Here is a 25,983-nt window from a genome sequence, read left to right as displayed (position 1 = left end):
AAACAGCCAGAGTTTAGAGAAGAAAAAAATTAAATTCGGTCGGAAATTTAATTTACAGTGATTTTTTAAAAAATCTATATACCTGTCTATTTCTAAAACGCTTTTGTATATGCAGGCTGCTATTGGCGCCACTTGTGTGTGCCGTCACATGCTAGTTGTTTTTCTCTGTTTAATCTTGAATATCAAACCTTTATAACTCTGTATACGTAAAGGTGGCTTGAAAATTGTTTTCCTTCCCTTTGCTTTGATTTATAAAATAAATAAAAAAATACCTAAATATCGTATTTCAAAGCACTTTGTATAAAATTCAACATTTCTGAATACTACAAACAAAAATTATCAAACGGAATTGAGAGCTCAAGGTGACAACGTCTAACGCATGGCGGGTCTTTATGGCTCATAAAATAGATATCGCGATAGTAATGCCATATTTTTACACTTACCTATAACGCGGTTAAAATAGCACTTTATCATGTAATGGATTCGGTATGATCACAATTTTTACTAGTCTTATAATCAAATTTATCCTCAGAGCTCAGTTTATGACTGTCTCTGTTAATAACAATATAAGTTTTTGTAAAAAAAAACATTTTTATTACCAGCTTATTTTGTTGACTCTACTTGCATTGTATTCTATATTTTATGTCGATCCAATTTCTAAAAAGTGTAAACAAACCGATTTCATCAAAATTCTTGTATAAACACCCACTGGATAGAATCAATAACACATTTATCTATAATTCGTGTCTTTAACTAGAAGTTTAATCAGTTTTTTTACCAAAATTCACTTGATTTCCATATTTCATTTTCATTTGAAAAATCTTCGTTAAAACCTGACGTTATTTCTTGAATGAAACTCGTGTACTCGTCTAATCTGTAGTAGCATAGAGTAGCGTAGAGATGGTGGAAAATTTGACATTTTAAAAAAATCTATTAATACTCGATTGAATAAGCAATTATTATTTGTTTACATTAAAATTAAAAAAATAGTTACTGCTTTTATAATTGAATAAACAGTCTTTGGAATTAAATCAAGCATTGTAAATAATAAAATAGACAAAAATACTTTGATCAATTCAATTAATAAATTAATTGATTTACTGAACATATGAATTATTTTGCAATAGGTTCTAGGTTTTCACATCATTAAATGTCTGTGGTTAGGTTAATGGCGTCTTTGTTTACACTTTCCAAAAATTGGGTTGACATAACGTATAAACTTTATATCCGTTCTAAATTTCAAGTCGGTACTATAATCATTGAGGACCTTTCTCCTGCGGAGACGATCCTGGCAGGACCATCAAGATGTCACTACCAGATTATTGTATTGTCACCATATATACATAACTATGTCAATTTTTAAGTGAATTGGACCACTGGGAGTGGGTCAAATTGAACTTCTAAGATTTGACACAAACAGATAAACAAACAAATAAATAAATAAATAAATAAACAGGGCAAGCTAAAGAAAAGCTTGTAAAAAGTACCTGGGCGACGTTCGGCTCGGCTCAAAAGTCTAGCTAGCTTGCTAGATCGATTTTTCATCCCCGAATACTCAGAGCGTGAAAATTTTCTAGAGCTGTTATTTTATCAGTTTTCTGTGGGAGCGCCAAAGTTCGCATACTCTTCGCTAGTCATAGCGTATTTTTTGTCCGAATCATCGTGTCATAATTTTTTTCTGAAATTTTGAAATGAACATTCTATAGAAAACTATAGGTTAGATTTGTTTTATATTCCCAATTATTTGATTCAGAGAAAAAAGAGTTATTACAAACTATCATTCTGCACAAACATTACGTTCGGAATTTTAATAAGTATGTGAGCCGATATCGACTCGTTTTCTGTACAAGGCATTGTGATAAAAACTAAAATAATGCATTTTTTAAATACAAATTTAAACAGCGCAAGTAAGATAAAAGTTCTCTTTAAAAATGTGAAAATGCTCTCTCTGTGTCCACGGACCTATGCGTTTGCATTTCATGCAGTCTGAATTGGGAAAAAAAGGAATGTCAGAATTGACTGCTTGCTCATTTTACAATGGAACTGGGGTACCATTTCATTTCTTAACGAGACTTTTGGCGAAGTGGGCCAGCCAGCTGAATAATGGCTAGCTTTTTATTAATTTTGACGATGACTGTATCCTAACCAAAAATGCTCATTCTCAATAGTTCGTCATTATCATAATACCACCATATTAGGGCTATGGAGAGTATGCTCATGGTTTCTCTGCGGGATAGAATCAAAAATGACGATATCCGCAGTAGAACTGAGGTTAGTAATTGCGAAACTAAAGTGGCAGTGGGCGGGGCACATTGCTCGCAGGACTGATGGCCGATGGGGTCAGGTTCTCGAATGGCGTCCGCGGACCGTGAGACGAGCTGTCGGTAGGCCTCCAACAAGATGGAGCGACGACCTGGATAAGATCGCGGGATCGCGGTGGATGCGGAAAGCACAAGACCGGTCTAAGTGGAGAGCCTTGACCAGCAGTGGACGTCTTTCAGCTGACATGATGATGATGATCATCATATTACCAGAAGAGGGACGTCTTTTATTCAGTTGGACAGTGGCCTTCCCCATCAGTCTCAATAGGTACCTCATCATCGTCATCATCATCATCCCAGCCTATATACGTGCCAGTGCTGGGCACAGGCCTCCTCTGAGAACAAGAGGGCTTGGGCCGTAGTTCTCACGCGGACCCGGGTATTAGGTACCTACCTACATGTTTTTGCTGACTTTTCAGCTCTAACGGCATTATATATATTTAACAGGAAAGTATTATAATTCACATGTTACATCTTTAATTAAAAATGCTTATTGAAGATACCTCTTTTTAACCGACTTCAAAAAAGGAACAGGTTCTCAATTCGAGTGTATGTTTTTTTTTGTATGTTTGTTACGCGATAACTCCGCCAATTGGGGGCCGAATTTCAAAATTAACTTTTAGTTCTAAGGGACACACTTCCGAGGTGGTGGTCCCATTGACACCAAGTCAGGATCTGATGATGGGATCTTAGAGAAATCGAGGGCAACCCTCGAATTTTTAAAGCACAGCAAAAAGTCCTCATTCATTTTTTGTGTTGCACGAATTTAGGCAAAAATGATTGCTAAGAATTCACTTTAACTGGTTAATAATTACACAAATACCCATTAGTTAAATAATTTCATTTGATAATAAATAAAAAGATCTTGCTTTTTTTTTACAAATACTGCCACACAGTAAATAGCTACCGCACTCTGAAGCCTTAATTAATATTAAACCTTATATAACCGAAGCCATCCAATAATCCGAAAACCGTTTACCATTACTGTTGCTAAATGTTCCTGAGCGCGGCATTAACTTTTTCGCTAATGACCCAAGTGGATCAAAGACGGGTTGAACAAGGAATCACCCGTAATCGCTCGCATCAGCCCTCCAGTCTGGAGTGGACTGACCCAGTTCCACGACGCCTATAACTTGAAGCTGAGTATATTAATGTATACCGCCCTCCGCATAAGTATTTGTATGACAAGCTTCTCTAGCTTTGTATCACTTGTCCGAAAATTCGATGAAATGTCCACCACCACCAATAACCACCGTTTTCCCAGAGATAAGACCAAGCTAGATCGATTTTTCATCCCCGAAAACCACATACCAAATTTGAAGCCGTTTCCGAGATTCTACACAAACATACTATAAACAAGAATGGCTCGTTTAAAGATATTACGAGTATTAAATACAAAACGCATCAGTTTTTAGAGTTCTATGGTATTATTTATCTATATATCAATAAAATATACAGCACTACAGTAGAAAACCAATGCGCTATAAAATTCAACTAGGTATACATACACGCAAATATGACATTAAAAAAAATGTTAATATGTTACAACTATTTAGGGATAAATTTCCCATTTCTCTAATAAATAATGTTTTGTTAAAAACGTACAATGTATTTCCTGGGATTATTGTAGATCATTCCGAAATGGCACATCATTATGCAAGACATCATTAAATTTTGAAGTGACTCTCAGCAGATTTAAATGCCGTGTTGATGTCCTCAGAAAATGGATCTTTTAAATGACTAATGAAATCGCAAGGAGGGATTGCCTTTTTTTGTGAGTGCAAAATGAATGAAATACAAAAAATATCGTATAGATATCAACGTTGATATGTTTAAAATATAAATTTATTTGACATCCTCATAAAGTGACGTGGTTGAGTGGGTACACGTCTAATTTTATTTGACTTGCACACAGAAAAATAATAACTTAAGTCGTGGAAGTTTTATAACGTGGAAATTTCATTTCAAAGTTTCAGTTTTTAATGATTTATTAAGGTATATTTGGTCGGGATAGACACTGATTACGTTCAACAAACTTCCAATTTTAATCGGGGTCTACACTGTAGAAAATATGTCTAAAACATGAACAAACTCAAACAAAACGACCAAGTTACCGCCGAAACCAGTAACTGCTTAGAACAAATTCAAATCTTTTCAGATATCATAATCCCTCGTAGGAAGTAATCCGTCAATATGTCACAGAATATTTATCGAATGTCTTATAAAAATGTGCCGTAGAACATTATTATCTTGTTAAGGTTGCATTAAAAAGGCCGTTAGCCTTGGTAGGTCTGTACAGTCATGAAGATGAATATTAGGTAACTAATCTGTATTATTTTTAACACTTTTTATGTTTGTTGTTATATTCGTTTGTATTATTCCCCAGCTCACTCACAAACACAAGCAAACCTCAAACACGATTATGGCGATGATATAAATATCCTCCATGTCGTGTCCGTCAAAGGCGAACATTTATACACGCTTAAACACGATTACGAAGTTAATTACTCAAATATTTATTAGGTTATTACAGAGATCGAGTTCCAAAAGAAAGCATTAAGTATACATCATTAGTGAATGCCATAGTTTATGCACTAAATCCCATGAAAAACAAAAACTAAGTGCGCATTTAAGACTGGAGAGGGGAGAAAATAATTGTCCTAATTGAAATCGGCACAACGTTATTTCGCATAATTATTAATTTGCATAACATTAATTCGCATAACTGAATACGCATAATGTGGACTGGCATAACGGTAAGTTGGCATAAATTTAATTAGGATAACATAACTTTGCATAGTAAAAGAGTATAAACATGAAATGATTATTTTAATGAAATTGTAAATTTTATTTGTCAAACAATACCATATTAAGTGTTACATTAAGTGAAAAATTATTACTAAAAGTAAAATGATTATTGTTTTATTTACTCAATTCAGTTAGATCGGAGAAGTGAATTACTATGTGAAAATATCTATTAATGGACTATTATAAAAAAAATACCAAACATTTCAAAATTTCCAAATATCCCTGTCTATGATATAATCATTAACTTTATAATACGCCTTAGATATCAATGTCTTCTTGACAATACATCTGAATTTCTGTAACTATTCTATGTCCCCCTTAAAAAACCCTATAAAAACTGATTTGTGACCCTGGGATTGAAAATAATTGTATACCGAATTTCATCTAAATCGGTTTGGCGGTTACGTGATAAGGTAACAAACAAACAGACTAAACAAACTTTCGCATTTATAATTAATATTAATATTATTCATGTGGGATAGTGGATTTTGTTTATCAATGTACTGGTTTTGGTGGAAAGCTAGAAAAAGCTCTATTGTTTTTTTTATTGTATACTTCATCATCATCATCATCAGCTGTAGAATGTCTACTGTCCCCCATAGATCTCCAGTTGCTTCGGTTGGAAGCGGCTTGTATCCACCATCAACCCGCGCTTTTAACCAGGTCATCCCTCCGTCTCGTTGGTGGACGTCCTACTCTGTGTACTTGGTTAAACATAACTCATTGCGCCATTATTTTGATTTGATATTCGGATTTTTCTATCACAGATTTTTCAAGTATTTCTGTCTTGCGTACAAAAATCTTAGCAACTAGATTCAGTCATCTCTTTGTTCGTTTATACGAAATTATTTTATAATAACTCTTATTTCCAATTCATTTACGACCTCCACACAATGAAAATTGAATCCAGAATTTGCAGCTAAAGCATTCAATGACTAAAAAAATTCGATTCAATTATAAAAAAAAAATATTACAAATTATTCTAGAAGCAAGTTGACAATCGAAAACCTAAGAGCCTATCACATAAATTGAGGCTACGCGGATGGCAAATTCAGTGTCAATTATTTTCTTTTAGACGAATCGAACCAGCCTGTACGTAGCACGGTAGGTAGGTTCCATTATTGGTAGACATTCTTTTCAGTGAAAGTTGAATGAACATTGGGCAAATAAGATTAAGGAGAATTCAATAAAGAGGGCTTATTATTGAGTTTTGATTGTTTGAAAGTTTTTTCGGGAACAGAAATAGCATTCAATTGCCCGATAAACACGAAAACATATAACGACTTTTGATTAATAAAACAGAAATTTTATTCTAATTAAAGTATGGCGGAAATTGTTTGGTGAAGCGGATTTAATAAAAAAACTTTTTAGCTTTGAAATATCAACCATCGAACTTTAAAAAAAATCATAAATTTCGATTCACATATGTTCGAGTTATCGATCAAGATCTACGCTTTAAACGTCTTAGACTTGTGTATTCTCTCCTCATGCATACCTAGTCTCTTCGACGTATAGTATACTGTCATGGTGACTCTTTCGCATAATGGTTAGTTACGAAAAGTACACAAATAAGTCATCCCAGCCTATATACGTCCCACTGCTGGGCACAGGCCTCCTCTCAGAACAAGAGAGTACTACTACGGACTAATTTTAAAGCTTAATAGTCACGGAATCCGTGCGGGCCCCGCATGGGGAATTCACTCACTTATTCAGTCAGTCAGTCAGTAGCCACTGTCCTGCTCCTGTGAAGTCGCGCAAAAACAAATTGTTCTGAAGTTTGCTTTAGTCTCACGAAGGTTATAGAGACTTTTTTGTGCAAGTAGAAAACTATAGTTATACTGTAGAGTACTAGCATCGTACGCAACATCTCAAGCGAGAGGTTGGGAAGATCTCCCGAAGTAGAGACCAAAATAGCGCAGCTCTATAAATAAGGCTGTTACAGATTTTGAAATGCATCACGAATACCTGGATGCCAAACGTCTCATTATAAAGACCTGCCCGAGATCTTCCTACACTTATACACATAATAAATATTTAGTGGTCACTGGTCAATTACATTGCGCGTCCGTGTAATAGGCTCTTTAAAAAAAATAACTTTACCACCCCATATTCGGGCACATAATAAACAAGCTTAAAGGTACTAAGATAATTTTGTAACAGAAGAGTAGCAAGGAAACCACATAAAATATACCAAAAAAGTATAAATTTAATTTTAAGTCTCTAAATGTCTTTACTTGGTAGATTATAACCATGACGATGTGCGGTCAAAAAAGACCGTTTGTAAAAAAAAGGAAAATATTTTTCATTGTAAAATAATATTTTCATGTGAATCAATGTAAGAACCGGCTAGGCCAACACATTAGCAGTACAAAGAATACTTGTCCAAGGAACAGCTAGGTAAGGCACACCTATCAGTTGCTCCCAACTGCCTGCCTGATAGTTTAAATAATAATAATAAACAATGAAATTCATAGAAAAAGCATTATAGGGGACTGGTGAATTCGGCTGCACCATTTCAAAACCTAGTAAGTCTCAAAAACTCAATTTTGCGATTTTTGCTTAAAACGTGGTTTCTAGCAAGTGCCTACAAGATACAAAAACATTTAGAGGGCTATCTCGCTCAAATTCAGAGATACGAGTACTCCAAAACCTAGTAAGTACAGAAAAAAACCGGCTTGACCATTTCAAAACCTAGTATGGCACAAAACCATTTCAAAAACCTAGTATGGGACATGCACTTACTAGGTTTTGAAAAAGTCAGAGAGACTTACTAGGTTTTGATATGGTCAAACGAGTTTAATTGTAACTTTTTGGAAAGTAGTATGTGTTTGTTAGTTGAAGTTACTAGTTTTTGTAAGTCAAATGTTATAGGTACGTTGTTCTTTATTCATTTTGACGCGTTGTTGGCAGCACTGTGCTGCCGCGCTAACTTCATGCTATTGCGCTGGAGCTGTTCGAACTCATTTAAACGCGCAGTTGCCAGCCAAGATTGAGTTTGTATGCACGTGTAACGTTAAAATTTTGCTAAAACGTAGCGTAATTTGGCTAATAAATGAATGAAAGAAGGCAATCGCACCAAGCGTATAGTGAACAACGCTTTGAATTTAGACAACAACCATTTTGTGTAAGTAAATGTAAATAATACTAGCTTTCGCTCGCGTGGAATCCGGTTACCGCGCGCTGTTCCCTCGGGAACTGTGCATTTTCCGGGATAAAAAGAAGCCTATGTCACTCTCTGCCCCATAAACTATCTCTATGCCTGAAATCAAGTCGATCCGTCGCTCCATTTCGACGTGAAAGACGGACAAACATACACACAAACATACAAACACACATGTTTTGCAAAATTTTTGGATATTTAATTATTACGCTTCATACAGTAAGATTATTTCTACTTTAATACTCGGGACGTCTCAGTTTTAACCGTAAATGTTCGTGTTTTTTCATAGGATACTTATTTAAAAACCCAGAATTTAATCACATAAAATACCCAAACCTATTTCATGTAATTAATAACAAAACCTCTGCCTAAGTACCTATTGCACTTCAGATCTCTCTCAATGTAGGTATGCCGAGAATTGCCGAGTGCCAAATCGGAAGTAATCATACTGTATTATTATTGAGCGTGGGAGTGTGTGTCTCATGGTTTTATTGAGCTTGAGCATTTGTGTTATGTTTTATGTCTGTGCCATTTAACATTTCATGTTATTTCGGTGTTAGTTTTTGCTATTTTATGTTATTTTTTCATCCCATTAATAACGACTAACGTTCAAAATACTACCTCGTCGCTTAGGTATTTGCTCATCTTTGCTTCTACTAATAGAACCATCTTGCTATTATGATATATATACTTCCGCAAGAAAATTAAAGTGAGCCCCCTACCTTCTCCAGAAATATTTCCAGAAGAAAATGAAAGTCAACCTGTTGTTTCCGCTCCTGAATCCGCTCCTAAACTAGTACCACTGATACCCCAGTCCCAAAAAAATATTTGGATCAATCTCCCATTCAGTAATCAATAATAGTAATGGTAATTATGGTAATTAATAGGTAGTTGGATAATATAAAGTAAAAAAATTAAGACTTGGTGCCGTATTTTTTATAATAAATTATTGTAATGAACAACTACTTAGCTGACTGTTTGTTTTATTTAAATTGAAAAAAGGTCCACGTATTAAAACTTATGATTTTTAGTCTTTTTAGTCTCTAGATCATGACAAAGTGACAACACATACTGGGTTTTGAAATTGATCGGTTCACTGTAAGTTTTTATTTGAGTTTAATTTCAAAACCTAGTATGGCACATAAAACATGCAATATAGGAAATTAAGTGCATATATATATACCTGGATATTCGGCTTAATCTAATAAACCGAGAAAGTATCACTTTTGGAACGAATATTGCAAAATTTCGTACGGCTGAGACAAAACATGTTTTTTCTCTCTCCTGTAAAATTAGCTTAATGTCCCTTACTATGTTTTGAAATGGTGCAGCCGAATTATTAAAAAACATTGTGTAGAACTACATCCGTCACGAGTTTTGGGTTTATCTAACGTACATTTTACTGTTCAAATTCCATATTGTTAGGTGAAATACACACCCATCGCATGGAACCTTTCGAGATATTTTAGGTAAAAACCGTCCAAGAGCGTGTCGGACACGCCCAAAATAGGGTTCCGTAGCCATTACGAAAAAATTAAGTACTTAATATTTTGGATTTCGTATTTTATACGGAATCTTCCAAGCTTAGGTATATTTTATACCTAAACCTATTAACTTAATAACCTATAAACAACCTATAACTATTAACTTAGCCGTTAAAGTTTTTCTTGTAAGTTTGATAAACTTAGTACCATTCTGATTTTTTTCGAATTTTTCCGGTTTAGATTTTAGAGGGGGGGGGGGGGGCAATCGATTTTAATGAAAATTTGCACTTTAAAGTTGTATGTTAAGACCTATCCAACGATATCCCACACTATAGGGTTGAATGAGAAAAAAAATCACCCCCAATTTACGTCTATGGGAGGTACTTACCCTAAAAAAAAATATTTTAATTTTTTATTGTACCGTTTTGTCGGCATAGTTTACATATATATCCGTGCAAAATTACAGCTTTCTAGCATTGATAGTCCCTGAGCAAAGCCGCGGACGGACGGACAGACAGACAGACAGACATGGCGAAACTATAAGGGTTCCGTTTTTGCCATTTTGGCTCCGGAACCCTAAAAATCAAAGAGGATCATTTTCCTTACCACGCCAATGCTAAAAGGGAAAAGTAATATTTTAGCAGTACCTAGTGCGTACTAAAAATTGGATCAAGTGATGGAAGTTAATGGTTTTGGAGGGGAAATCGAAGTCTTCACCTGAGGGGCTACTACGAAATTCGAAAATCGAAGTTCGTGTCGCTCCGTCCCTCTGACACTTATACTATTTAATACGAGAGTGAGAGGGACAACTACGATACGAACATCGATTTTCGAATTTCGGAGGAGGCCCTCTGAGTTGACCACGCACACAATTTAAGAACATGTCATGTAATGACGGCGAGATTTTGACATACACTCATTCATTTCATTCATTCTCCTTTTATGAAATCAGTTCTTTATGTAGCTGTGTGTGTATCATTCACTTCAACTACCTATACAAAGACTGTTAGCGACCAAATGGTGATCTATGTTTTGATATATACTTTACTTTGCCATACATTTAGATTTCGATCTCCGATAGATCCGATCCGATACGATTCGATCGCCGATTTAGAACTCCATTATATTATTGTTTTTAATATTTTAATCTGATTTATGTCTATACTCTGTTAAGGAATATCTTTCTTTAAACATTATTAATGAATGCCACTAACAATTAACTTTCGGCAGATAATAATAATTTAGTGAGTAGTAGCCCGGCGGAATAAGACCAGTGCTGGTTTTCAACCAGCGATATGCTGAGCCGGGACCTTTTTTATAGCGGCAATACTTCTTATTATTGTTTTTTCTAACCTTAATGTGTCATTGCTGTTATGAATAAATTATTTTCTTTATTTATTTTTTCTTTGTTTCTTTCTTGATGACCTTGCTGGTGTCATCATGGATTAACTTCTAGAACTGAGGTTTCAATAATAAAAATCCTCTTACCGACAAGCAAATCATAACATTAACTTAAAACAGATTAAACAGATGGGTTGAAAATATCGACTCTGAGAACGCTGTTCAGTATAAATAAGATAAAGCAGGTGTCTGTTATGTGTTAATTTTTGCGCTCAATTTCGACATACGCAATTAATTTGAGATAAGACAGTTTTGTGTAGGTACTTAATGCAAAATGTGACATGTGTTGCGGAAATATGTTACAACATTTGATATAACTGTAACATGTGTAAAACCACATTTTTTCATCTTGGCGGAGGCATTTACTGCTAGCACACCCGCAGTACGTAATATCGTTTTTTTCTGGTTTAAATTATCGCAACGTCTCGAGTACCTACCTACATGTCGTTTAGCTACACGAGATTTTCGAACCACCCACATTTGATATTGTTTTTATTCCGGTACCTTTCCTACTTTCGTATGCAAGGCAATTCGCATTTATTAACCATTTTGTTAGTAAAAAATACTTTTTATTATCAACTGACGTGCACTATGAACTTGATAAACTGGCTGATAGCTGCTCTGTTTGGAGCCTACCTAGTTTATAAATTAAAAAAATTGATAACATATGCTTCAAATACTAAGTAGCGCACAAATAATAATGAAATAAACAACTAATAACCGATGGAAGAGACGAGTCCTCGAGTGGCGACCACGAACCTTAAAGCGTTGGCAGGCCTCCCACTAGGTGCACTAACGACATTGTAAGGGTTACAGGCAAACGGTGGATGCAAGTGTCGAGTTATAGTTCATTGTGGCGTTCGAAGGAGGAATCCTTTGTTCAGCAGTGGATATCTTCCGGCTGATGATGATGATGATGATGAAATAACTAATATCAGTTCCAAATCCTTTCGTTAAAGCACAGAATAGATAAAAATACAAGTATAAAAGTAGCAAGCAGATTATTCGAATGTTTTCAATTACAAAAATCTCTTGAATTAAGCAAAGTCGACATTGTTGACAGAAGTGAGCGAAGCGCACACGAAAGGTCTCCCTGTCAGCTTGGAAAAAATGCTTTCTTATGTCCGACTTTCTGATCTCCTCTACAGGTCACCTTTTTTAAAAGATTCTTGTGAAATTTAGTGAGCAGGTTCGATAGTTAAATTTTTTTGGTCGACTTAGTTTTGGATGGTGTTGCCACTGTTGCCTTAGGGGTTCGAGTGTAAAAAACTGAAGTAAAGCAACGTCGGCCGCAGTCAGTACTTGGATGGGTGACCGCCGCGGTTTATGTTTGTTTATTTTTTATTTTTGCTTTTTTAAGAAGAAAATGAACTTTATTTTGAGTAATAAATATTGGGAATTAAAAATTTAAAACGATACTTGCGACGCTTACAACTCAAAGAGCCTTTAAGTACTTATTTTTCACTTAAAATAAGATACTTACTGCGAAAATACAAATGTTATTATGTTCAAATCATCAATAACATCCAATCTCAGCATTGTATCCAAAATAAGGTAAAAATAATATATTGTTCAAATGCTAGAAAAAAAAATCGCAAAAAATAAGTTACAAGTTCAGAAAACTAATCTATACTCTCGAAACAAGGCTGACAGTAACAAAAGCTTTTCGCGCCACGTAGTAGACAAAAAATTACGAAAAAACACTGGCCAATGAGAATTCAATAATGGTCCGGCACTTTTCCAGTTCAATATGAATATGAACTGCACATTTTTACGGCGAAATAAAAGCATTCTTGTGTCGATGCTTCACTCACATGTAAAAAAAAATCAATTTTGTTTGGAAACACATCAAAACTTTTGATTTAATTTTCGCTGGGGTTTGGTGTAGGTGTTCTTTGAAAGAATACGAGTAAAAACGTGGCGTTTGAATACGATTTCTTGTGGTGTTACAACAAATTCTAAGTCTAAGTCAGTAACTTTGTGTAATGAAATGAAAGTCGGATATCAGAATAACATACAAAAAGTTTATCACCTCTCCATTGCTTCCGTGGATATCGTAAGAAGCGACTAGCAACCTGTCCCTAGTGTGTGTGTGTGTGTGTGTGTGTGTGTGTGTGTGTGTGTGTGTGTGTGTGTGTGTAAGTTGGAAAACTCCCGACTTTGTCACTATCTCAAAGTTCGATATCTCAAAAACGACTCAACTGTTTTCGATTAAACATGTCTAAGAACCATCGCTAGAAAACCTGCTTTCAAATAAAAAACCCGCATTCAAATCAGTCCACCCGTTTACGAGCTACGGTGCCACAGACAGACACACACAAACACACAGACACACATAGCGGTCAAACTTACAACACCCCTCTTTTTTCGTCGGGGGTTAAAAATAAATTAAAATACTTACGAATTTACTAGTGTCTCATAAAAGTGGTTCCGTAAATTATATCAAAACCTGTAGGAACGAGTATATACAGTAATCAGACGCAACGTGCTATACGAGTACCTAAATGTTAGTTCTGTCCTTTACATAGCCCGGCAAATATCTTTTTAATTTAAATTTACATTTGAGTCAGACAATTTTCCTTTGAAATAAAAATTTGCTAATCCGAATTGATCCAAACGAAAACAGCAATTTAAAACCATAATTAGATATTCCCTTTTGTTTTGATTTATTTTCTCAGACAGATCCAGATGATGCTACCAGATATAAATATCTCATATTGTAATAAAGAATAATGCTTTCTTACACAGAAGCGAGAGCGGGAGAATATTGAATACCTAACGGATATTATCGCGACATCACAATGTGCCGAGAAATATTAATTCTATCTTGTCAGTGGAATATTCGTGTCGGGAGAAAATATCCTTTTTATCATCGATATTACTCTGCTTGTTTGTTTTTTGCCTATGACAAGAAAAAAAAGAATAGTACATTACTGCAGAGGCCATGAAGTAAGGGATTGATGGACGAGTTCTGGGTAGGGTCTGGGTAGGCCGGATAAAACGAGTCCAGCAATCCCTGTTCTGGCCGAGGTTTGTATAGTGCTTTTCTCAAACAATGTGAGGAAATATTTCATCCATCCATCCGTCCGTCCGTCCGTCGTCCATCCATCCATCCATCCATCCATCCATCCATCCATCCATCCATCCATCCATCCATCCATCCATCCATCCATCCATCCATCCGAATCGCATCGCATCGCATCGCATCGCATCGCATCGCAGTATCGCAAATGCTTACAGAGTAGTGGTGGTTGGCTGTTCGTAATTTTTCCATTGTCAGTTTAATGTTAGTGAGCAAATTTAAAACCATAGAATGCTAGAAAAAACATAAAACATGGCATGACGCTAAATTATGCTAAAATATACTATTTATCGAAAATACAAACTGAAACATAGATGCACAGAAAAACCACAAAAAGAGACCAGCGCTGGCAATCGAACCCAGGTCCACAACATTCCGTGCTGCGTGCTATACCGCTACACCACCACTGGACTGTCCATCTGTGCATCTATGTTTCTGTTTATATTTTCCCGACCGTAACAGTAACAAAATTTGGAGTTGAAATAAAAAGTACAAAAAGACTCCAAAACCAATCAATGTACTATGTTAGTTATGCTATGGGAAGTCAGAGTTAGGTCGGATATATAATTAAGTTTGTTTAAAATGAGACTGTTCAGCCAGTAAGCAACAGGGAGTCAGTTTAAATAAAATAAAAAACCGGCCAAGAGCGTGTCGGACACGCCCAAGATAGGGTTCCGTAGCCATTACGAAAAAAATCAAGTAATATAATGTGCGTTATAACACAATTAAAACACTTACTACAGTCTTAAAATCTATTACCAGAAAAAGAGCGTATCTTAACGGCACTTTCTTTTTGATGAGAAGCGCAGTTTTTCGGCAATAACTCAAAAACGGTATATCCGATCATGTTAAAACCAATTTTCGTTGAAAGTATTTATTAAGCGTTACCTTTCCATATTTTACAAGATTTACAAGTTGGTTTACAAGATAGAGGGGGAGGGGGCACAATTTTTGCTACTTTGGGAACGATTATTTCCGGAAATCTTCACTTAATCAAAAAAGTTTTTGAGAAACCTTACTATCTTTTCAAAAGAGCTGTCGAACTATGTGTCACACGTTGATGCGAGTTAATTTTTTTTTTTAATTTCTCTTACGTGTATGGAGTCCTCCTCCCCATTTTTTTTGTAATTTAACTACAAAACTAAATAGCGGCTTTGCCAAGACATCTGTACTCCAAATTTCATTGATATACATCTTGTAGTTTTCGAGTAAAATGCCTGTGACATACGGACGGACGGATAGACAGACAGACGGACTTGACGAAACTATAAGGGTTCCGCTTTTGCCATTTTGACTCCGGAACCCTAAAAATGACATAATGTGGAACAGCATCTAAATCCAAACGAGCCTTAAAGTTGCTCAGCGAGCTATGGAAAGAGCTATGCTCGGGGTCTCTACAAAATTGAATGAGAAATGGCTCCTCATCTCATTTCTACGTAGAAGAACGAAGGTCACCGACATAGTCAAGCGTACTAGCTCTTTGAAGTGGCAATGGGCAGGTCATTTATATCCCAAAGAGCAGATGGCCGTTGGATCCGAAAAGTTTTCAAAAAAGATTTTTAAATTGCGACTTTTTTTAAGTTGTAGCTTAAGTGTTTTATTTAAATATACTTAGCAAAAGATGGCTATAAAAGTGATTTGCAATTTGCCAAAAAAAAGTTTTAAGATTATTATTTTTTTTCAATTTGTCTGTCAAAATGGTGGAAATCAAAAATAAACGATGTTTAGCATAGCCTATGAAAAAAAAGATAGTGCTCGATTAAAAAACAAAACAAAGCTTCCTCAAACTGCCAGTACAACATTAACCAGGGTACCATTAAAACTGATCAGACTTTTAGTTCGGGCTTTATCGTCTGCCCCGGTTTAATCTTTGTTTTATCGTTAACTAACGGATTTCCTTTGATATCGTAATTAAATTTATGAAAGCCGTATATATTGATGGCTTTTAATGGACGAAGTGAATTCAGTATAATGGACTATTTTATGTAATACTAGCTTATGCCCGCGACTACGTCTGCGCGGATCTAGGTTATCGCGCGGTGGCGCCCTCTACCGGAATAAAAGGTATCCTATGTTGATCCTTGGGGTTCAAACTACCTATATACCAAATTTCATCAAAATCGGTTCAGTGATTTCGACGTGAAAGGGTAACAGACAGACAGACAGACAGACAGACAGAGTTACTTTCGCATTTATAATATTAGTAGGGAAGTAGGGATTAAAGGCAGAATAGATTTTGAAAGAGGAACGATGTTGGTACAACAAATCTGACAGAGTGACTGACTTGATGTACTCTGTCAGACAGATTGCACTGGATTTAAATACAGAATTAAAGGAAAAACATAAATAATATTAACAAAGGAAGTGATAAAGTTGGCATACTTTTCGCTAGTCGTACTGTAATGCTTGTCCAAATCATCGTTTGTCATAATTTTTTTCCGACTGAAACTTTAAATTTTTCTGATTTTTTTCTGAAATGGTCATCCATATTTAAAAAACTGTGGGTTAGGTTAGATATGTTTTATAACAATTCTGAACAATTATTGGATTCAGAGAAAAAAGAGTTATGACAAATGATCATTCTGACAAACTTAACATTCGGAATTGAAACAATTATGCGAGCCGATATGGACCCATTTAAAAAGAGGGTTTGTCCGAACCAGTCGCCAACAAAGGCCAAATAGTCAAGGATCTTGTTTAAAAACTATGACTCTATCGGTATTTTGTGGCTGTTCAGTTAAACAAAGAGGTAAGAGATCCATCACCACTAGTATCATCTCCAGATGATACTGGTAATGATGATAATTATGCAAACTGGGATCACACTTAGCTTGATGAATATTATTATATTACCTCATTCGGTCACTGTCTCACTGTTACTCTGACTACGTTCTCCGATAAAAATGAAGCCGCAGGCAAAAGCTAGTCTGAAATATAAAAACTACTCTACCGTTAATAATTCATGCTAACGTATGACACTAATGGAATAGGATGCGTGCCGAATGTTGTGTGAGTTTTGGAATATAACTGTCATGAGTACCTTCGCCCGTCTTTTTACTGAAAAAGGAAGTACAGAAGCAATAAATAGCCGACTTTTCCTTAACATTGTACGGCCAAGTACAGTCGAACCAGAATTACTGTAACTTTTTACTGAATGAGTCTTTGACGATGTTTTTTTTTCAAGTTAAATTGGGAGCAACTTTAAACCATAACTTATCCAAAAAATTGTCATCAAAACGCATTTGTGAAAAGTTGTAACAAAAAATATACTTAGTTAAGTATTAACATCGTATATCGAAAATGAATGCTCGAATAAAATTAATGAATACTCGTATCATGGGACACTTGACATCAACTGACCTATGTAGTCTCAAAAATAAGCAAGCTGCATTATGGCTTCTAAGCTACCGATAAACATACTTAAATATATATAATATTAAACACCTAAGACTCGAGCACAACCATTCGTATTGGGAATGATGTCTGTCATATTACGGTGTCTGTTTACTAATGTTTCGGCGAATAACGTTTGGCAACCTGTTTCGTTTCGCAACTTTTCATTTCCCAACTGTTTAATATTTCTGAAACTGTAAATATATCACGATTTTTATAAAACTAACCTAACCTAACCTAAAGGGTTCTACACGATGGCCCTGAAATAAATCCTGAAATATTTATAGTTTTAGAGTTTGCGAAATGAAAAGTTGCGAAATGAAACAGGTTGCCAAACGTTACGTTGCGAAAAGGCAGTACTCGGATAAAACCGCGAACGGCACTGCACATTTAGTCTTTGAGATTTACTAGAAATTCTATAAGAAAAATACTTATGTGAAAACCCTTAGCTACAGGTCGATTTATGAGGTCGAGGTGCCGGTTTACGAGAGCTGGCACAAATGGATTAAGTGAGTCTTATCTGTGTATTATCTATTTGAATACACTAATGTCTTCACACAAATAGAAATTTTTCATATCATTTTCCTACACAAATTTCTAACTGTAAGTGACATTACTTTCGTTCAATCCATTCGTGGCAGCTTTTGTAAATCGACCTGTACACATACTTATACCCATATCAATTATTTACATTCACCCGTATTCTGGGCTTCAACGCGAACTTAAGGAAACAGTACCTACCTTTACATTTTATGACGCGGAGATACCACTTGACTTTTATAACCTTCAGTTTCGTGTCGAAGTCACGCACCGGTCATATATAAAACCTGGCACGGAAGGTTAACGACAAGAAAATAGAGTTTTCTACAGAGTTGTTGTTTTTCAAGCTGATGTATGATGTGATACTCTGTTGGTTTTAGGAAAAAGTCTAATAATATATAAGAAAAGCTATCATTTCCTTTCCGCCTACTGAAAACCATGGTTGGCTTGTGGTTTGACTTAAGGCCTCACAAGTAAAAGGTTATAGTTAAGTAACACTTGCGCACATGCTGAGCTCAGAGAATTTACATTTGAAATTTAATATGAGCTTTGCGGTGACGGAAAACAGAAAGGAAACATGCGTGCACGATAGTGTGTGTAAAATTTTTAATCTGCAATTAGGCCCGCGTTGAAACTACAATCCAAGCCCTCCTCATCTTAGAGAGGACCTGTGCTGGAGAAGTATTTTTCTAAAAATAGATGTTGCCATTGTTTAAAAAAAGAAGTTTAACTAACAATTCGATACGTATGTATGTTATATTGTAAGAATAGGTAATGCACCGACAAAATATTATTTTTAATCTTCCACAACTCTGTTTGTCAAACAATAAAAATATATTTTTATAGAAATAAAAACAAAGCTGGAATATTTCGTATTGCACAATTTTTTAGTAAATATCAAGACGCTACAAAAGGGGATCGGTACCGAAACAGTACACGCAATGTCTCTTGTCTCTTAGAAATACACTTGTATAACAGTAAAAATTTAATTACCTATTTGTATTAGGGCGTCAACAGAGAGCGATGGAAGTCTGACACTCTCTTAGCTGGTCGATATCATCAATCAATCACTGGCTGAACAAAGGCCTCCCTTGGAGCGCCACTTGCATCCACCGGTTGTCCGCGACTCTCACGATGTCGTCAGTCCATCTAGTGGAAGGCCTGCCAAAGCTTCGTCTTCCAGCTCGTTGTCTTCACTTGAAAACTTTTCTCCCCCAACGGTTATCGGCACATTACCACACTTTAACTTGCACATTCTTCGAGCTATGTTGATGACTTTAGTTGTTCGACCAATTTCCGTATTCCGAATTAGTTTCTTGCGGCGCGTTCTTCTTAGCAATGATGGTCTTTCCGAAAGCGCAGATAGTTTAAAAAATGACGTGTAAAAGTGACCATTGCGGCCTATTTACTGAATAAAGGATTTGGTTAGATTTGATTAGAGTCGCACAGATATTCCAGCCAGTGGCGTGTTTTACTTGTGACACAGATAGCTAGATATCCATGAAATTAATATAAACTACAACATTAAATATGCCTTCTTTTAACCTTGCTAAACAGCATCGCAAAGAGAGAGCTATTACATTTAATGAAAATAAATGTTAAAATTATAACCCGTTTCTCCAAGCTGTACAAATTTAACAATGCATGAGTCAGATTTATTTAAATTAAACCCAACCTTTTAAATTTGAATATAAAAAGCAGTAACTCCCGAGACTTGACAAGTTATATGGAAGGGTAAGCTGGATTACATCAACCATTATATTAAGACCAAGATGTAAGTATAATCGCTCTATGGCATATTTACTGTAAGTATCTTATGATATCATATTATGATATCAAATTGGAATAAAAAGGTCGGGCGAAAATTATCGTTGCTTAGGATAGCAAGACGATGGTTTTAATATTGGCTATATTTTAGTTGAAGCCGTGGTGGCCTAATGGTTCGACCTATCGCCACTCAAGCAGAGGATCTCGTGGGTTCAAACCCCGGCTCGCACCTTTGAGTTTTTCGAAATTCATGTGCCTGCTCCAACACAAACCTGCGAAGCAATTCAATGGTGTGTGTGAAGTTCCCAATCCGTACTGGGCCCGCGTGGGAACTACGGCCCAAGCCCTGTCATTATGAGAGGAGGCCAGAGCAGTGGGAAGTTTATAAGCTGGGATGATCAACTCAAAATAATACCTATAACATTTTAATTCAGGTCAAATTGTGTAAAAATGAACTAAAAGAATTTCATGCTACCAGTTGTTAGACAGTTGTAGTCTAACAACTGGTGGCATGGTGTACGGTTGTGTCACTCTGAAGATGAGCTCTGGTTGAGTTCGAAACGCGTCAGTGTAGTGTGGTGGTGGTGATAGTTGGGTTTGTGTGATTTGTGTGTGTTCTTACAGTGTGGAGGTGGAGGAACTGCATGAACACGCATATTTTGCATAAGCTTAGCTATCGTAAGGTCGCGGGTGAGCAAGGAAATTCTTTTAGTTCATTGATATGGACCTCCGCAAAGTAACGCCTGATTCAATAAATTATCTAAATTGTGTATTATTTTGAGATATTACTGCCTTAGATACAGGTGTGAGACATGTTATAAAACCAAAATTCAATCCGCTAAGAGAAGCATGAAAGGCAAGGGGTTTTTCCTACCAGTTAATATTAAAACCACTGTATATTTCTGGGCATTTCCTGATCGAAACTTTATCTAAGTTATAATACAGTACAAAGTTATACTCAGTGTCCAAATTTTACTCAAAGCATCAAACAAGCCAAATGTTTGTGATGTGGGCAGGGTCTGCCAATGAAACCACAACTTTGCAGAGAATCGCATATTACACAGGCTGTCAGTTTCAGAAAATGAAGAACTCAAGCTCGTTCGTGTTAAGTCTGTCATAGAATAGTGTGCATAATCTTGCTTTGGTACTAAAGTGGCAGTGGGCGGGGCACATTGCTCGCAGGACGGATGGCAGATGGGGCCAGAAGGTTCTCGAATGGCGTCCGCGGACCGGGAGACGAGCTGTCGGTAGGCGTCCAACAAGATGGAGCGACGACTTGGTTAAGATCGCGGAAACGCGGTGGATGCGGAAAGCACAAGACCGGTCTGAGTGGAGAGCCTTGGGGGAGGCCTATGTCCAGCAGTGGACGTCTTTCGGCTGACATGATGATGATGAATCTTGCTTTGGTAGGTAAAAATCACAATTTAGTACGTACAGCAGAGCTGCAAAGTCGAACAAATTGAATCATTTGTCAAGTAAATCGTAGTGAAATTGATTATTAATAAATGGTTCCACCATAGTGCATGTATCAGTTTGTTCAACAGTACATAAACGTCGCGGTAGCTTAGTGTGAGGCCTATGGCCTCTAAAGCAGAGGATCGTAGGTTAAAGCCCGGGTTCGCACCTCTGAGTTTTTTGCAATTTTTGTGCATCAGATATTTGTAGTTTGCCATAAGTCATACGGTGAATCATCATTGGGTAGCCTAGGCATTATGAGATGAGGCCTATGTCCAGGAGTGATACGTAGGAATTGAATACTCGTAGCCGAAGATAAGATGAGAAATAGTGAAATAAAAATGTCATATAATTAAGAAAAAACTGTTTTTTTAGCTACAAATTACAAGGAACCCTAGATAAAAGTGTGCATACATACGGAGCCCTCGGTGCGCGAGGTAGACTCACACTTCGCCGATTTCTTAATTAATTTCAAAAAATATTTTCTCACTTGGCACTCAACAGTTAGCGTTAAGGTTTATTTTTCACTGACACTCCGCTAGCTTTTATATTTTATTTTCGTAAGAATCATTGCTACTTTGAATCGTGTGCATTTGAGATGATATTGAGACACACTACTTGACTATTGCCTAGTCTTATCTGATATACATAAGTGCCTATAGGCACCTGACAGCAAATTTCTCCCTAATCTTAAAGTTATCGAGTAACAACATAGTTTTAAGATAATCTTCATGCGATGATATGAGATAATCATAATCGTACCTATCGGTGAGAAAATCTATAAATTTAGAGCAATTTTGTAAAGAATGAGTAAACAAATAATGTTACGTAACAATACAACTAATATCAGTCATTAGTCATTTAGACTCCAAGTGCCTGCCAAGCACCAGCAGATATTTCTGTGCTCCGAATTCTGGCTGGAGGGTGTGGTGTTCCGACGTTTTAGGGTAGCGACAAAGACGACTTTTGAAAATCCCCATTTATAATAATACTTTTTTTAATGTTTTTTCGCGTCTTTTGTGTGTTAAATTGAATTTTACAGCGCATTGGTTTTTTACTGTAATGCTGTAATTTTTAAATGATTAATAAATAAACAAAAATGTGGTAATCACAATCCAAAGATTTTATAACTCTTGTTCCCTGTACTTAATCTGCACAGCACTCATCTGGTAGGGGCCAAATTATTTCCTGACTTAATTACGAGTAGGTCCTTGGTGCTTCGCCGCCCGCAGCGCACTCGCTTCGCTCGCTCGGGCGCATTGTGGTCGCAATATATAACACTCCTCCTTGCTTTGCTCGTCATCGTACCTAATTTTCCGGAGCCAAAATTTACAGTCAGTAAAAGTGGCCAATTATATAAATCTCTTTGAAGTAGGAAATATTTGGTCCCTTTCAGTGTTGTATTATTTCGGGGATTTCGTAGGTAAATGTCTTGAACGATTTCGATGAAATTTTCTATGTCAGAGTTTTTGGGCGAGAACAATCGATCTAACTCGGTCTTTGGCTGCTTTCCACCAGCGATGTGCGAGGATGTGTTGCGAGGAATATGTTCTTCATTGACCAAACAGAAACGCTTCATTTCCTATCCTCGCTCCGCTCGGCTGTTTTTACTAGAGCTGTGCTGTGCGAGAATAGGTACATGAAACGTTTCTTTGGTTTATGAACGCAATTTTTTGAGTTTTATCTCAAGGGGCGCTCGTGTGGTGTCGGGTTAGAATTACACCTCTCCATTTCTTCCATGGATGTCGTAAGAGGCGACTGAGGATATAGATGTGTGTGTGTGTGTGTGTGTGTGTGTGTGTGTGTGTGCGTGCGTGCGTGAGTGCGTGCGAGCGTGAGTGCGTGCGTGAGTGTGTGTGTGTGTGTGTGTGTGTGTGTGTGTGTGTGTGTGTGTGTGTGTGTGTGTGTGTGTGTGTGTGTGTGTGTGAAAAAACAAAAATAATCCAGCTCATTTTGCCGCAGTCTTATAATTAAGACAAAATGTCATACAGTTTCGGTGTAGGTGGCGATACGGGCACGTACGAATGAAAACGTATGGTGGTTAAAAGATAACCTTATTGACCCGGTTTTATTTTGTTAAATAGAACAAACTTTCGGGTTATGGTCCGATATAATCTCCTAGCCATTATTCAAAACAGTTGATCCAAACAATGGGCCATGATATTATTATCCTCCGCATATTGTTCCTGTACAAGGCCGTGCCAAGAACTCCTAGGCGTTATTGAGCTTTGAATTTCAAATTAGAGTCAAGAAATATTATTGTCTGTCATTGTATTTCCAGACGTATAATCTTAGTTCCTACGAAGTTGGTATTTAGTGGGCGGAATAGCAAAATCCTTTTTTTTATCTAGTATTTTAACGAGGCTTTAGTGCACCAAATGTGACTCAGCCTCTAGCAAAATCTTCAATTGTCTGTTACGTTCACCATGCTACAATTCTCGTAAGAACTCACGACGTTCTTTATATAGACCGAATTAACAGTAAGAATAAAGGACGAATGTACTTTATAAAGCACAAATTGTCTAATTGATATTCGACCAATTTTTTGTATTTATATGGTACCTACCAGGGTTCTACGTGTGCTCGAAATATCTCAATATGAGTACAACGACAATTACTCGTAATTATCCAAGTTGGATTGCAAAAAAAAATCAGTTGGATCAGGAATAGTTCAACTTAGCTTAGCTTAGTGCACGTTTCAAAGAAATCGGTTTAGTAGGTACTTTTTGATTCGATTTTTGATATATTTTTTGCGCCATTATTTGATTTTGACAAATATTTTAAATAGATAGCTAGGTATTTTATTATTTTTTTATTTTAAGTATATTTAAAGAAGCAATTTAAAGCAAAATTTTTGATGTTTGTAGCGTAATAGGCGACGTCAATTGCGTTCTAGGATGGCGTACATTGATAACAGTATTTAATTTGTATGACAAAGGGAAAAACCTAAAGACTCTATTATTTTTAAAAGTTGCTGAACTGTGACGTTGTTCAGTTAGACGGGTACGATCAACGTTTTAATTATTTGCTCGTATTATAAGCCACACCCGGTATTTCAACAACTGGATCAAAAGAAATCGATAATAAGGTATTTAATGACCAACAGAATAAATGTACGAAAGCTGTTTAAAAGCCTAAGCTAGTTACAGCTCCGTTAGAAGGCGATTCACTCTTGCTCGGTCAAAAAGCATATTAAAAAGATGATATGTTCATGCTATTTTTTATATGCCTACTTTAGTGTTAACTTCCGTCAATTTGTTTTATAGGTACTGAATGAAGAGAAAATATTCTTTTTGAAAATAGATACCAACCAGTAAAAGTTTCCTTTATCCACATTCATATGAAATTTGCATTAATATAATGGAAATACATATAAAATATAAATAAAAAGGCCTTTTATTTTTTGTGAAACGAAAATTAACTTATTTCTACAAATTTGTGTTAAACATAAAACAATAATTTCTGGAAAACTTTAAAGAACACGCAGAACGCAAACAAAATTGCCGGCAAATGCTAGCTGTTAAAAAAAACTAAGATTTTTGTAATTTTAAATACCTACATAAAATAACCCTCGTTCGGGCAGTTGGGTAAAAAATATATTACCTACGTCGATTATGAACCAGCAAAGATCAAATGCTTTTAAAATAAAGTGGCTTACAGTTTCTAATAAAAACAATTACTTACTTCAGAAAAGTACTTAATTGTTTACATTTAAGTAATCATTAATTATCTAATTAATTGTTTGTTATCATAAAAATACTCACGATATCATCATAAAACGGCATCAGGATGGCTAAAATGCGCTTTATGTGGTATAAGCATAACGTCCAGTTTACGTTGACCCCGCTGCAAGATGGCTGGTCATACCATCTGGCATTGCTGGTCGGAACTTCCTCCAGTCCACCTATTTTGACCAGTTTTCACTTTTATAACCATTTAAAAAAAACCACTTGATAATTCACGAAAAAAAAACATCACTTAATTTTTTTTTAATGTTCAGGGATAAATGGCAGTCAAAATAACCTTCTGTTAGTTTAAATAATCAGGCAACACTGAATAGAACGTGAATTCAAAATTATAACGTAAAAGTTCAGCCAACGATCGCAAGTGGCAAGGTGGGTCCCGACGTGCGACCACTTTCGCTTCTGAAATAAGACTGAAGTATGAGTACAGCACTAGCTTTGGAAGCAGCGAGCTGGCTGGTAATATTTGGAAATAGAACGTTTTTATTTACGTTAGCATTTCGTCCCATGCGACGAAAAAGGTTATATGATAATAAATGACTAAATTGATTTTATTGTTTTGTTTTATTAAGCTATTCTCCAGCTTCATTTCTGTATATCAATTATTACTCAAATCCAAGTACTTTTTGAGATTTCAACCCCTAAAAAAGTTCCATGTGATATGAGCTCGACGTAGAAAGTTATACATCTCGATAGAACTTTACACGCCGGTCGCCTCGCCCCGCGGAGGGGCGCGTGCGGGGTTCTATCGTCAGTCGTCACCGGTCTTCGCGGGAGATGACACGCTTTATTACTTTATGTTATTTTGGCACGTTTTCTTTGGTGTGGG

General features: G+C 36.2%; 1 protein-coding gene across 2 annotated transcripts in view; it reads right to left on the bottom strand.

The window, feature by feature from the left end:
• Nucleotides 1–25,548, bottom strand: part of NPFR (Neuropeptide F receptor) — a 71,987-nt gene extending 46,439 nt beyond the window's left edge. Inside the window, exon 1 of one of the 2 annotated variants that reach the window (XM_074106996.1) lies at nucleotides 25,176–25,548. In XM_074106996.1, coding sequence (XP_073963097.1) covers nucleotides 25,176–25,196 — 21 coding nt within the window. In that variant the 5' untranslated portion in view covers nucleotides 25,197–25,548. Of the gene's footprint in view, nucleotides 1–21,829; nucleotides 22,004–25,175 lie in introns of those variants that run through there. The other variant, XM_074106997.1, reaches the window with a different exon arrangement.
• Nucleotides 25,549–25,983: the final 435 nt, after the last annotated feature.

The sequence above is a fragment of the Choristoneura fumiferana genome, chromosome 25 (assembly GCF_025370935.1).
Source record: "Choristoneura fumiferana chromosome 25, NRCan_CFum_1, whole genome shotgun sequence".
Taxonomy (NCBI): domain Eukaryota; kingdom Metazoa; phylum Arthropoda; class Insecta; order Lepidoptera; family Tortricidae; genus Choristoneura; species Choristoneura fumiferana.
This window is presented reverse-complemented; position numbering and strand designations above follow the sequence as displayed.